Source organism: Chiloscyllium punctatum, chromosome 15 (genome assembly GCF_047496795.1).
Source record: "Chiloscyllium punctatum isolate Juve2018m chromosome 15, sChiPun1.3, whole genome shotgun sequence".
NCBI classification, from domain to species: domain Eukaryota; kingdom Metazoa; phylum Chordata; class Chondrichthyes; order Orectolobiformes; family Hemiscylliidae; genus Chiloscyllium; species Chiloscyllium punctatum.
In genome coordinates, this window is record NC_092753.1 from 72557020 (window position 1) to 72570907 (window position 13888).

Sequence of the window (13888 nt, forward strand, 5' to 3'; positions counted from 1 at the left end):
CTCGAAATGAAAGCGATCTCAAAATCTCAAGATTTCACTCAGGTGGTGAAACTGTGGAATTCTCTACCATGGAAGGTTGTGGAAACCACTTTACTGAATATATTTAAGGAAGAAAAAGATTTCTAGAGGCATTGATGTGGATAAGAGTGGGAATGTCACTTAGAGGTTGAAGATCAGCCATAATCATGTCAAGTATACTTCATAGGATCTGCACAGTAAGAGGCCATTTGACCCATCCAACCCTCTGAAGAGCATCCCACTGGGTCCAGACATCCACCCTATCCCCATAAACCATCCCCCACCTCCCCCACATTCTATTCCTGTAACCCTACATTTCCCATGGCTATTCCACCTAGCCTGCATAACCCTGGATGCTACAGCACAATTTAGCATAACCGATCTACCTATTTCGATGTTTCTACACTTTCATTTCTAACTTCCAGCTCCAGTGTGGTGGGTGGGCTCACAATGATGACTTCAACTGCTTTGACCTACAATTCAAGTGTGTTGGCAAGAGATACATACTTATTAAAATGTCCTTCTTTAATATGACTTGGTACACATTTTGTTTTATAATGCCTGTATGGACAACCTTCCAATATCTAATTACACTAAAGGTTAGATATGAGTGTTGCAAAGGCAATACAATTTAATATTCATAAAGATTTCAAAGAGACAGGGAAAGGGAATTGTTTAAAAATGTACAGATAAAAAGAAGCAGTTAAGAGTTAGGCTGAGTGAACTGTGACTTAGTGAATTTATGATACAGCTGAATTGTTATCCAATGACCAAATGCTGAGTGGATTGAAGGAAAGTCTGAGGAGGATATGGTTGATTGATCAGCACCAATATTTCCAATAAAGAGGTGTCAATGGTAGCCATGATTTGGAGGTGCTAGTGTTGGACTGAGGTGAACAAAGTTAAAAATCACACAACCAGGTTATAGTCCGACAGGTTTATTTGGAAGTACTAGCTTTCTGAGTGCTGCTCCTTCATCGGTTAACTAGTGGGACAGGATCATAACACACAGAATTAATAGCAAAAGATCATAGTGTCATGCAACTGATATGATATATTGAACACACCTAGATTGCTGTTAATTCTTTTATCTTTTAGAATGAGTTGCTGTATCAATTCATTAATGTGTAAATCCCAGAATTTCTTTCAAGTCACATTCCCAAGATAACTTAAGGTTTTATAAAAGAAAGTGACAACTCAGCTCAGACAATGCATGAAGGTCTGAGGTTAGGGTCTGTCTGTATTCCAATCTTGAGTCAGACTGGGACTATTTCCAAAGTAGAAAGTTATAAAATGTTACGTGGATTGACTGCTTGCAGATTGTGCGCTTTTTCAACAAAACAGAATGTGCAAATACAAATTCACACCATTGACTTATGTGTGTGCATGCATGTGAGGGAAAGAGAGTGTGTGTGCACATGCTTGGTAGAGTGTGTCCGTGAGTGTGTTGGACTTTAAGCCTGTGAGAGGTGGATGGTGGAGACTCTGTGGGGCGTCTGTGTGAGTGTGTGTGCATGAAAGAGTGTGTGTGTATGTGTGCATGTGTGTCAGTATGTGTATGAGAGCATGTAGTATGGTGGGGTCACCTGTAGCGTGACATGAAAGCAACGTCCCAGTTAAGGCCACCCTCATGGGTACCGAACTTGGCTATCAGCCTCTGCTCGGCCACTCTGCATTATTGCGTATCCCAAAATCCACCTTGGAAGATGGCCACCATAAGATCTGAGGCCAAATGCCCCTGACTGCTGAAGTTCCCTCTGGCTTGGAGGGAACATCCCTGTCTGGCCATCGTTGCGCAATGTCCATTCATCTGTTGTCATAGCATCTGCTTTGTCTACGTCAATGTACCATGCCTTGGGGCATCCTTGCCTGCAGCTTTTCAGATAGACAATGTTGGCCAAATCACATGAGCAACTGCTGCATACATGGTGGGTACTATTACACATGTAATAGTAGTATCCATGTCTTGCAGTGGTTGCCAGGACAGGGTTGTATGATGTTGTGGTTGATGTTGTCCTGGAGGCTGGGCAGTTTGCTGCAAACAATGGTCTGTTTAAGGTTTGGCGGTTGTTTAAAAGCGCGAAGTGGAGGCGTGGGGAAGGTCTTGGCGAGGTGCTCATCCTCATTGATAATGTGTTACAGGCTGCTAAGAACATAGCGTAGTTTCTCTGCTCCCGCGAAGTACTGGACAACCAATCTTGAAGGAGCAGTGCTCCAAAAGCTAGTGCTTCCAAATAAATCTGTTGGACTATAACCTGGTGTTGTGTGATTTTTAACTTTGTCCAATAAAGAGAAACACCAAAGATGATTAAAACGAGATGATGTCTAAAGAAGTTGGCGGGGGATGTATATAAAGGACGAGATTGGAAAAAAAATAATTCAAAAAAGCTGGGGGAAGGCTAGAGAACTTCAGTTATACATCCAAATTAAGCAGAGTGAGTATTTTTGATAGAGGGGCTGACCGATGACAAATTGAGTGGAGAACTGTGGGTGGGAATAAAGTTGACATGGAGGTCGATAACCCCGTTCATAAAAATTACGCCATCAAAAACTGCCCTTTAAAAAGAGCAAAAGCACAAAAAAGCACTCGATAAAAAAGACACAAATGTAGTTGCAATAGTCTCTTCGAAGCTCATTAAGTACTAAAGTCCTCCTAAGCAGTGGCACTGTGGAGCATTACACGTTGTGTCCATGAGCAGGGTTATAAGTAAATTTTAAAATAAAGCGTCACTGGACTTGAAACATCGACTCTGCTTTCTATCTACACATGCTGCCAAATCTGCCGAGTTTCTCCAACAAAATCTGCATTTGTTAAAAAAAATGCTTTAAGATCAATGTTAATATTGGTATTTACGTGTTTGTTATCACGTGAAATTCTCGCACCTGGACGGAAGTCAGACTTGGGGCTTGGTCTTGGCTTTGTTAAGGTCTATGGGTGAGAGTATTCTATAGCTGGTTATTTGGTAATAAACAAAAGCTATCTGACTTTAATGAGACTGTAATGTAGAAGGGTTTTGGTTCCGACTGGAAGTGTTTAGAATATATTCAAGTTGAGTAAGGAACCTCCCCTTCCCTTCCCTCGAGAAGCTCTCGTTCGCTGACATCGATGTTGTTCCTGTACCTGTAAAGACATGCGTCGAAGATTAATTACTGCGTGAAAATAGTCCCTGCGGTTCGCTTTTGTGTTAGTTGCTGGAAACCTTTTGCCTCATGTGAAAATCCTCGATTATAGGCATAAGGATGTTGAGGTAAACTGCAAGTGGCTTTTATCCTCTTAGTTTACTTTCTGTTTTGAGTTCGGACATATTGTATCTTTCTTTCAGTACCATAAAGTAACTTTCTGTCCGCCCATGTCTGCTTCGGCTGTGAAACAAAATCGGAATCTTTGCCAGTCATGTTCCAAATTTTACGTAATATGAGAGGTTGTTGAGAGACTTTAGGCACCCACTTTGGAGTTAGTGTTGAAGTTGGATATTCTTAAAGGTGAATAGAAAGTCTTAAGAGTTTTCTTTAAATGCGAGTTTAATACCTTCCTCGGCATAATTGGTAAACTAACCTGTTCGAAATGACATGAAGTGAATTGATTTTAAGGAAAACTCTCGCTGCTTTCTGCAATTTGAATATTGTAATTTGAGCCTTGTTCCTAAACTAGCTCGAATTCGGCCAAATTTTCTCTTCTCTGTCTCTCTCGGGCACTTCCTGATTGTTAGTTGGCTATCTGCCACCCTTTTTTTCTCTCCAGGCTCGTTACCTTTCCCTAAACGTTTAGTTACTGCATTGGACAAGTGATGTTCTAACTTGTTGTTAAGGGATTATTTTCTTACGTGAGATAGAGCAAAGAATACTGAGTGGAATGTGAGTGGAAAAACTTCATGAATTCATGAAAAGCGCATACTTTAATATGTCGACAATGATTAAGAAATTATAGACGATTCTTGAGCAAAGCTGTCAAATTTGTTTTTATTGTGAACATCTTTAAAGACTCAAAGTTCAGTTAAAACGATTCTAAAACACAACGTAAGGGAAAATTGAAGTGTTTAAATATTGTATAAAAGTTTCGTCATCTTGGTAGGAATTTACATATGCTGAATTGTAAATCTTAGATATTATAAAAATGGGATTTGTGGGCTTGGCCAACATGTCAGCCCTTTTTTAAATTTAGTGCTTTAAACCTATTAACAGTGTTGTGGGAATTAGATTTCTGTGAACTCATTAGAATGAAGAACAATTCAAAGTTTGGGAGCAGATTTGTAGCTTGGGTGCTCGTTGTTGTGGTCCTGTTCACCGAGCTGGGCATTTGTGTTGCAGATGTTTCGTTCCCCCGTCTAGGTGACATCCTCAGTGCTTGGGAGTCTCCTGTGAAGCGCTTCTGTGATTTTCCTCCGGTATTTATATCACTATAAATACTGGAGGAAAGATCACAGAAGCGCTTCACAGGAGGCTCCCAAGCACTGAGGATGTCACCTAGACGGGGGAACGAAACATCTGCAACACAAATGCCCAGCTCGGTGAACAGGACCACAACAATGAAGAACAATGAAAGGTGGCCATCTGAAACATACAGGATTGTTAGCTTGATAGGATAGATGCAGAAAAAGTTGTTACCCCATTCTGGAAGAGTCTAGGATCAGGGGGTATAAACTCAATAAAGGGTTGCACATTTAAGACGTGCCTGATGAGGAATTTCTCATAAATTCATTCAACAGTGAAACAGGCCCTTCGGTCCAACTAGTCTATACCAAACATAATCCCAAACAAAACTGGTCCTACCTGCCTGCTCCTGACTCATATCCCTCCAAACCTTTCCCATTCATGGAGTTATACAAATGTCTTTTATAATTGTGTCCACATCCTCTGTGCCCTCTGGAGGTTCATCTGTGAACGAAACTCTGCTTTTTTTTTAAAAAAAAAGCCTCTCGTACCTTTTTTTTAAAAATCTGTCTCCTGGTTGTGAATCTGTGGAATTCTTTACAACAGAGAGCTGCTGAGACTGGGTCACTAACTATGTTCAAGGCTAAGACAGACAGATTCTTACTGAGTACAGGAATGAAGGGTTATGGGAAAAGGCAGGAAAGTGAAAATAAGGATTATCAGATCAGCCCCGATTTAATTGAATGGTGGAGCAGACTTGATGGGCCGAATGTCCCCCTACTGCTCCTGTGTCTTGGTCTAGCTCTTACCACTGTCTTATTAGCATTTGGAAGTCACCTTGATAAAAAGCAACAATTTGCCAACTTAACCTGCAAGGAGCAAGTGTAACCCTTTTTTAAAATAAGAGAATGTGGCAGTCAAGCTAATTCACTGCTCTCTAATTATTTTTAAAGGGCTGAATCTTTGTTATAAGTTTTATGGCAGTTGTTTGTTTTTGTTTTCTCATCAACTTGCTCTGAGATGTTATTACACACCTCTGGAGCCTTCCTGGCTCAGATGGGATGCATGAGAACCCTAAGATGTTTTTAATCGATCTGTTCAGACATGTTATGATACATGTCTAGAGCATGTGGCATTGAACGTGGATCTTTCCCAAAAGTAGGCACAATGGCATGAGACTTCTCTTATGGGGGCTGAACTGCTGAAATTCAAGCTTTTAATACTTGTGCAAGAGACTGCTAATTTCCAAACAGCAGATATTTCTGGTTAGTATGACTGGGCAGAGTGCCTCACGTGGCAAGGATGAAAACTCAATCCCGACTTTCTACTTTTGACTCATTTGATTTTAAGAAAGCTTTGACAAAGTCCAGCATGAAATGCTAGTTAACAAAATGGCGACTGACTAATTGGACTAAGAGGCACACTGTCAGCTTGGATGAAACAATTATGTTAGGAACAGTATTATTTTCGGACCATTCAGAAGGTGACCAAACAGGTGGATGAGGGTAAAGCGGTTGATGTGTTGTATATGGATTTCAGTAAGATGTTTTGATAAGGTTCCTCATGGTAGGCGATTGCACAAAATACGGAGGCATGGGATTAAGGGTGATTTAGTGGTTTGGAGTAGAAATTGGTCCCTGAAAGAAGACAGGGTGGCGGTTGATGGGAAATATTCACTCTGGAGTTCAGTTACTAGTGGTGTACTGCAGGAATCTGTTTGGGGCCATTGCTCTTTGTCATTTTTATAAATGACCTGGATGAGGGCATAGAAGGATGGGTTAGAAAATTTGTGGATGACGCTAAGATCAATAGAGTTGTGAATAGTGATGAAGGATGTTGTAGGTTACAGAGGGACATGGATAAGCTGCAGAACTGGGTGGAGAGGTGGCAAATAGAGTTTAATGCGGAAAAGTGTGAGGTGATTCACTTTGAAAAAAGTAACAGGAATAAAGAGTATTGGGCTAATGGTAAGATTCTTGGTAGTATAGATGAGTAGAGAGATCTCTGTGTCCACATACTTAGATCCTTGAAAGTTGCCACCTAGGTTGATATGGTTGTTAAGAAGGTAGATGGTGTGTTAACTTTTATTGGTAGAGGGATCAAGTTTCGGAGCCATGACATCATGCTGCAGCTGTACAAACCTCTGGTGCGGCCTCACTTGGAGTATTGCGTACTGTTCTGGTCACCGCGTTATAGGAAGAATGTGGAAGCTTTGGAAAGGGTTCAGAGGAGATTTACTAGGATGTTGTCTGGTATGGAGGGATGATCTTACGAGGAAAGGCTGAGGGACCTGACGCTGTTTTTGTTAGAAGAGGTTGAGAGGTGACTTAATTGAGACACATAAGATAATCAGAGGGTTTGATAGGGTGGACAGTGAGAGCCTTTTTCCATGAGTGGCAATGGTTAGCACGAGTGGACATTAGCATTAAATTCAGGGGTGATAGATGTAGGACAGATATCAGAGCTAGTTTCTTTACTTAGTAGTAGTAGTAGTAGTAGTAGGGGCATGGAATGCACTGCCTGCAACAATAGTAGTTGAAAAATGTGTTGCTGGAAAGGTGCAGCAGGTCAGGCAGTATCCAAGGAGCAGGAGAATCGACGTTTCGGGCATAAGCCCTTCTTCAGGCTTATGCCTGAAATGTCGATTCTCCTGCTCCTTGGATGCTGCCCTGACCTGCTGCGCTTTTCCAGCAACACATTTTTCAGCTCTGATCTCCAGCATATGCAGTCCTCACTTTATCCTGCAACAATAGTAGACTTGCCGACTTTAAGGACGTTTCAAGTTGTCATTGTATAGGCATATAGACGAGAATGGAATTGTATAGGTTAGGTGGGCTTAAGATTGGCTTCACAGGTCGGTGCAGCATTGAGGGCCGAAGGGCCTGTACGGTGCTGTAATGTTGTATGTTCTATTCAGTACAATTTACATCTGCTGAAGTTGACCATGTCCACAGGCAGCAAGACCTGAACAAATTGTGCATTTGGGCTGATGAGTCTTTGCACGACACATCTCCAACACAAAGGAATCTATCCATCTCTTCTTGACATTTAATGGCGCTGCTATTATTCAGTCTCCTGCTGTTAACATTCTGTGGGTTATCATTGACCAGAATCTGAACTGGACCAGCCACATAAATACTCTGATTACAAGAGTTAGTCAGACATTGGGAATTCTGTGGCAAGTAAGGCATCTCCTGACTCCCCATGCATATCTGTCAACTATAATGCAGAAATTGGGAGTGTAATGGAATGCTTTTCAGTTGCTTGGATGAATGCATATCTAATGGCATTCTAGAAGCTCACCACCTCCAGCACAAGAGGCCCACTTGATTAGCATATCCTCCATTTCTGATCCATTGTGACAGTAGTATGTACCATCCACAAGATGCACAGCAGCAATTTGCCAACTCTCTTTCAACAAAGCCTTCCAAATGTGAGACGTTTTTCACCTGGAAAGGCAAGTGCAACTGATGTAAGTGCTCTTGTTCCAACCAAGCCATACATCATTCTGACTTGGAAGTGTGTCACTGTTTGTCAGAGTCCTGGGACTTCCTAACAGCATTTGGTGTACCTATCACTATCATTGTCAAAACAAACACTCCTTGAGCTGCATTATTCAAGAAGATAGCTTGCCACCACTTTTAAGGGCAATTAGGGATGGGCAACACATACTGATCTAGCCAGCAAAAATAAACTAAAATTAGAATTAAAAAGTCAAGATATTAATATTTGTTCAAGAAAGGGAGTACAAATCTGTTACAGTAGCACCATATGGAAGCAGAATTGGCAGACTGTCCACCCTAGTCCAACACCGGCATCTCCACATCACAAGTAGGAGGAGGTAATTTTAAAGGTCTACTGAAATGTGTCACTTTGAAGGGATAAGAAGAGGCAATAAATGGCACTGTTCAAAAAAGGGAGTAGGGACAGGGGGACCTGTATGTAAATATTTTAAATAGGAGAATTGAATACAAAGCAGGGAAACTATTCTGAACCTGTTAATGATCTGGTTATCACATGACTAAAAGATGGCAAAATGTAATGATTTTTAAGCAGTGTCTTTTTCAGAGGTTACATTGGAGTATTAGCTGAATTGTTACAGGGATGAAGGATTTTAGTGACACAGTTAGGTTGGTGTAAGTCTCCTTTTGAGCAAAGAAGGTTGTAATGAGATCTGAATGCATTCCACAAGATTCTGAATTGGTCAAGTTAAAGCAGACAAAAGCTGTTCCGATTAGCTGATGGTACAAAAACTTGACACAGACTTAAGGTTTTGGGCTGAGGATATGGTGTTGGGAGGGGGAAGTTTTGATAACTTACAGGAAGTATAAATGAACTGAGTATTATTATTTAAATATAAAAAGACAGAAGAAAGCTAAAGAGCAGGAGGGTTTGCAAGTCCTTGCCAATGAATCACAAAAAGCTAGCATCTGAGTTCAATGGGTAATAGGGAAGGCAAGTGGAATGCTGACATCCCTGATAAAGGACTTATGCCCAAAACATCAACTCTCCTTCTCATTGGTTGCTGCCTGATCTGCTACGCTTTTCCAGCACCACACTTTTTGACTGAGTATCCAGCATCTGTAGTCCTCACTTTCTTAAGTGGAATGCTGGCCTTTTATTTCGGAAGGGATGGAATGCAAAAGCATGAGGTTATACTTTAACTACAAGATGCTAGTCAGATCACAGCTGCAATACTGTGAACAGTTTTGGATTCCTCATTTCAGGAAAGATATATGCTGGCATTGGAGGCAATCCAAAGAAGCTTCATTTAGGTGTGGAGGGACTGTCCTTAGATATTTTGTAATCAAGCTCTTCAGAGAGGTTATTGCAAAGCTGTGGCGCAGGAGAGATTTGAACCTGGGTGTCCTGACTCAGTTGTAGGGGCATTACTACTGTGCCACCACAGAGCCCAGAAATAGCTATCTTTTTGAAGAGAGGTTGAATAGATTAGACCTGCACTCACTGGAATAGAGAGAATGAGAGATGACCATTTATTGAAACATACAAGATTCGTAAATTACATAACGGAGTAGTTGCAGAAGGCTGGTTTCCTCTATAGGAGAGTCTAGGACCAGAATGTATAATCTTACACATGTAAGGCAGATGAGGAGAAATTTCTTCTCCTGAGACAGTTGTGAATCTGTGGAATTCTTTATTGCAGAGGGTGATTTTGTATATTCAAGGTGGAAATTGACAGACTTTTTCTCAGGAAGGGAATGGCAGGAAAGTGGAGTTGTGGATTATCCAATCAGCCATGATCTCAATGGTGGAGCAGATTTTATGAGCTGAGTGACCCACTTCTGCTTAATGTTTTACAGTCTTAAGGTGAGGAAGTAGGTTTTACTGCAGTGAATGTAATGACCTGGAGAATGCTGAGGAGATGAATGATTTCATAAGAAAATTGGACAGACATTTAAAGGAATTGAACTTGCAGGGTTACATCAGACTGCAATGGTCCATACAGTTTCTGGGGAATAAGTGCAGAAGAAGCCCTTTGGCCCATTGAGTCTGCACTGACAAAACAGTTACTCTAAATCTACACCAGTCTCACTCCCAGCACTCATCCCAGAGCCTTGGATGTTAGGATACTTCAAATATTCATCCATGTGCTTTGTAAAGGTTGTGAGATTTGCAGCCCAACTACCCTCCTCCTGTGCTGTAATGCATCTGTGAAGCTGACACTGACTGAGTGCAAGTGCAATTGAATTCTGCTGTAACTGTTCCACAGTTGCATACTTAATAGAGTAATGGGAAGAGAATTTTGATTCACTCTCCTTGAAATCTCTATTCTTTGGCCATGATCTGTAAATTTATAATTGTTTATTGTAGTCCGTATAGTATGAAATGCTGACCATTTTCAGGTGACCCATTCTATGGTCTTTAATAGTTTATAAAAACAAGTCGATGCTAAGCCATACCTCAAGCGACAGAATTATCAGTGAATTGAGTTAATAACTGCTTTGAATTTTTAGGTATAGTAGCAACTGTACCTACTGACTATACTGACTAAAGGTCAGTTACCTGTAGTGCCTTTGTAATTTCATGAATTTAATTGCTTTATAAATAAAGTAAAACATTGTAAACATTCTTCCTGGTGATGTCAGTGTTTAGAAACTCTTGCTTGCAGGAAGTTTATTCAGTTTAACACTAGGGACCATGTTTTTCAATTTCTTTTCATCCATCCAATTAACCAACTAAATCTTGTGTTGAGCCAGTTTGTACGTCTGGTGATTTTATATGGAAGTGAAATCCACTGACACACCATTGTGTGAAAACTTTCTTCTGTAACTATGTAGATTTCAGTCTCTGAGCAAGTGAGGGAGTTGGGGGGGAAAAAGGGAAAACGATCTTCAGTTGCTTGCGCTTTTCCTAAAAGCTTTCAGACTCTAGGAATTTATCCTTGTTCTGTAATAGGAGAAGAATCAGGTTAGTTGGTGAGTGTTTGGTAAGTAACTAAGGTCTAGTCTATTAAGATTTAATATAACATATCAACTGGTGGTAAGGTTTCTTAAAAGATGTAAAAAATATAATAAGATTAAGGAACTACTTTCTATAATGATATTTACAGGCAATTAAGGATTGCAGGGCAGGTGATGTGTCAAAGTGGTAGCACATTGGGGGGGCACCTGGATGCCAGTTGCCAGTTGCTCTAGGTGATCATATAGAGTTTTGGATGACCTCAAGAATTGTTTTTCTGTATTGTAGGTATGTGGGCTTCTCTTGCCGTCCATTTTTATTGCCTGTCCCAATTATCTTTTAAGAAGATTGTGGTGAGATGTGGATAGACCCACTCTGCCATTGAGGAGGGAATTCTAGGATTTGATCCAGCGACACTGAAGGAATGGAGACATATTTCCAAGTCCAGATCATGAGTGGCTTGGAGGGGAACTTGCAGGTGGTGGTGTTCCCATATATCTGCTGCCCTTGTCCTAGTAGATGAAAGTCATGTGTGGTTGGAAAATGCTGTCAAAATAGCCTTGTGAATTTCAGCAGTGCATCTCGTAGACAATACACTACACTAGCGTTACTGTCCGTGGTGGAAGGAGTGGATGTGGTGCCAGTCAAATGTGTTGCTTTGACCAAGATGGTGTCAAGCTTCTTGAGTTTTGCTAGCGTTGCACCCCTCAAAGCAAGTGGGAAGTATTTCATGACTCTGCCGACTTATGCCTTGTGGATAGGGAAGTCTTTGAAAAGCTGGGAGGTGAATTATGCAATACAATATTCACAGCCTGTGGCCTGCTCTTGTTGCCAGGGTATTTATATGTATAGTACATATCAGTTTCTGGTCAACAGTGACCTGAGGGTGTTCTGAGTTTAGCCCTGTTCCCACCTCTGTTGAAACAAACGCTCAGCGACACAGTATGGTTCTACCTTCCTTTTATTCCGGGCCCTGTGGAGAGAGAACGATTGCCCATGTGCACAGAGACATGAGTTCTCGGTCTTCTCTCAAACAGCAGATTCTTAATGAATTATATAGTCACTTAAAGGGAGTAGCATACAAGTAAGGCAACATCTATATGATTGGCTGACCGTTACAATCGGTGAGCATCAACAGTAAAGATTAAACTATCTATAGTTATACGATGAATGTTCTTAACCTTGTTAACTGGCTTCACATAATGAATTATTTTCACCTTGTTAATTGGCTTTTCATAATGAATGCATTTTCATCTCATTAACCCACTACCCTCGCCTCCAGAACCTCTGATCCAAGTCATGCTAGCTGAGCCTTTGTCTCACACAACCCAAAACTGAACTCTTTCCCCACCTGCTCTTACTTTATATACTTTCTCATTCCCTCCTTTTTATCATTTCATGATAACCAATGGCATAGAGGCCGTCCTCATTGCTGTTGTCACTTGATTCCTCAATAGCCAGGTATCGGATCACCAAAACCTGTCCTGTTGGAAATATTCCCTGCATGGAGTCTATCATTCAATGTAAGAATAGCTATTCCCAGGAAGATATCTATTATAATCACCCCTGTGTAAATAGCCATGTTGACTAACCAGTCCTTCTATCCTCTGAGCCCCCAGTTTCCCCTCTTTTATAGACCCTAATTGTTCATCTATCTTGTGAATATAGTGGCTGACATTAGCTGTGACGTTGTCCAGATCCATGATGCATTTGTCCTGTACTATAAGGCAAATACCATCTTGACTGGTGAGGAGGTGATCCAATGTATAGTGAATTTTGCATGGAGAAAGGTCTGGGTTGGTTCAGGTTCTGGGTGATGACCTTGAGCGCTCCACGGGTAGCGTTGCCCAGCATGGTCAGTCTGCATTCAAGATAGTTACGGTTATGGGCAGCCATGTTGGCCCCAGAAACCCCAAGGGAGAAAAAGCCTGCTGCACGGTAACCAGCTGTCTGTCGGGCAGTAAGGGTGGGAAGGTCTGCCGGCAGCGCAAAACTCCTCGGAGACATCATGCTTCTGGCGGCCGCGTGCTGGCCCACAATGCCTAAGAAAGGGTACTGTTCTGCGAAGTAGGGTGCCAAGGGCCACTGAGTGAGGGTAAGGGAGCTCTAGGAAGTTTGTGGCTGTACTGTTAAAGAAGTAGTATTCGCCTGGGCCTGTAAAAAGGGTTATCAACAGTGTTAATTGTGAAAGTAATTATGATTAATCCGGGCAAATGTGGCGCTAGAGGGACACGAGACCTCCTTAACTCCTCCTCTGTTTTGAGCAAGGACAATAACACTGGCATCCACGGTGAGGTGGGTACGATTGACTTTACCACATAGGAGCTGTTTTCCTCTTTTTTGAAGGGAACACCATTGGATGTGTCACAATGGCAGTTAGCACCTCACATGTCCTGGGTAGGCCCGCACTTATGACGGTGGCAGGAGCGGTAAAGGCAAGAGGTTTTCTCATCGCAAATGAACACTTCTGAACATTCCCACCCATGACCAGCGAAGCATCTTTTGTATCCCCGGTGGTTACTAGGGAATTTCCCTCTTTTTGCCTTCCCCCTTCAGCCAATCTCCGTCCATGTGGTTAAAAGGCTGGGGAAGATACAGGCAGCCTGCCATGGGGGCCTGTGCAGGTTTATACTGAAGAGTTATTCTTCAGGACCGTGGCAAACTATTACTGACCAGAGCGCACTGGTAGTTTAGGCTACAGTCCCACTGAAGGAAAATGGAGAAGGGAGAATGGCCAATGGAAACAGGCAATGATGCCGTCACTGTACAGCCGTTGTAGACCTAATAGAAATAATTGCTGGCCGCGTATTCCTGAATGATCAATACTGGTTGTTGTTTATTGGGGAGGACTCTGTGGGACTGAGTCATGGATATTGGTGGGGGGGGATATTTTTTGCAGGGAGGGGTTATTTTCCAGAGCCTCCCTATAGCACCTACCGTCATACAATAGGTGATGGTCTCTCCCTTCCAGGGGGTCACTCCTGCAGATAAATTCAAACTTGCAGCCCCAATACAAACACGAGTTGCCACAGACTCCTTTGGTCCAGGATCAACTTGCGATCTGTTTGGGCAAGCAATC

General features: G+C 41.9%; 1 protein-coding gene across 1 annotated transcript in view; it reads left to right on the forward strand.

Moving 5' to 3' along the window:
* The first annotated feature begins 2961 nt into the window (after positions 1-2961).
* Positions 2962-13888, forward strand: part of traf3ip2l (TRAF3 interacting protein 2-like) — a 69071-nt gene continuing 58144 nt past the window's right edge. The window contains exon 1 of the mRNA XM_072585463.1: positions 2962-3266. Coding sequence (XP_072441564.1) covers positions 3259-3266 — 8 coding nt within the window. The 5' untranslated portion in view covers positions 2962-3258. The remainder of the gene's footprint in view (positions 3267-13888) is intronic.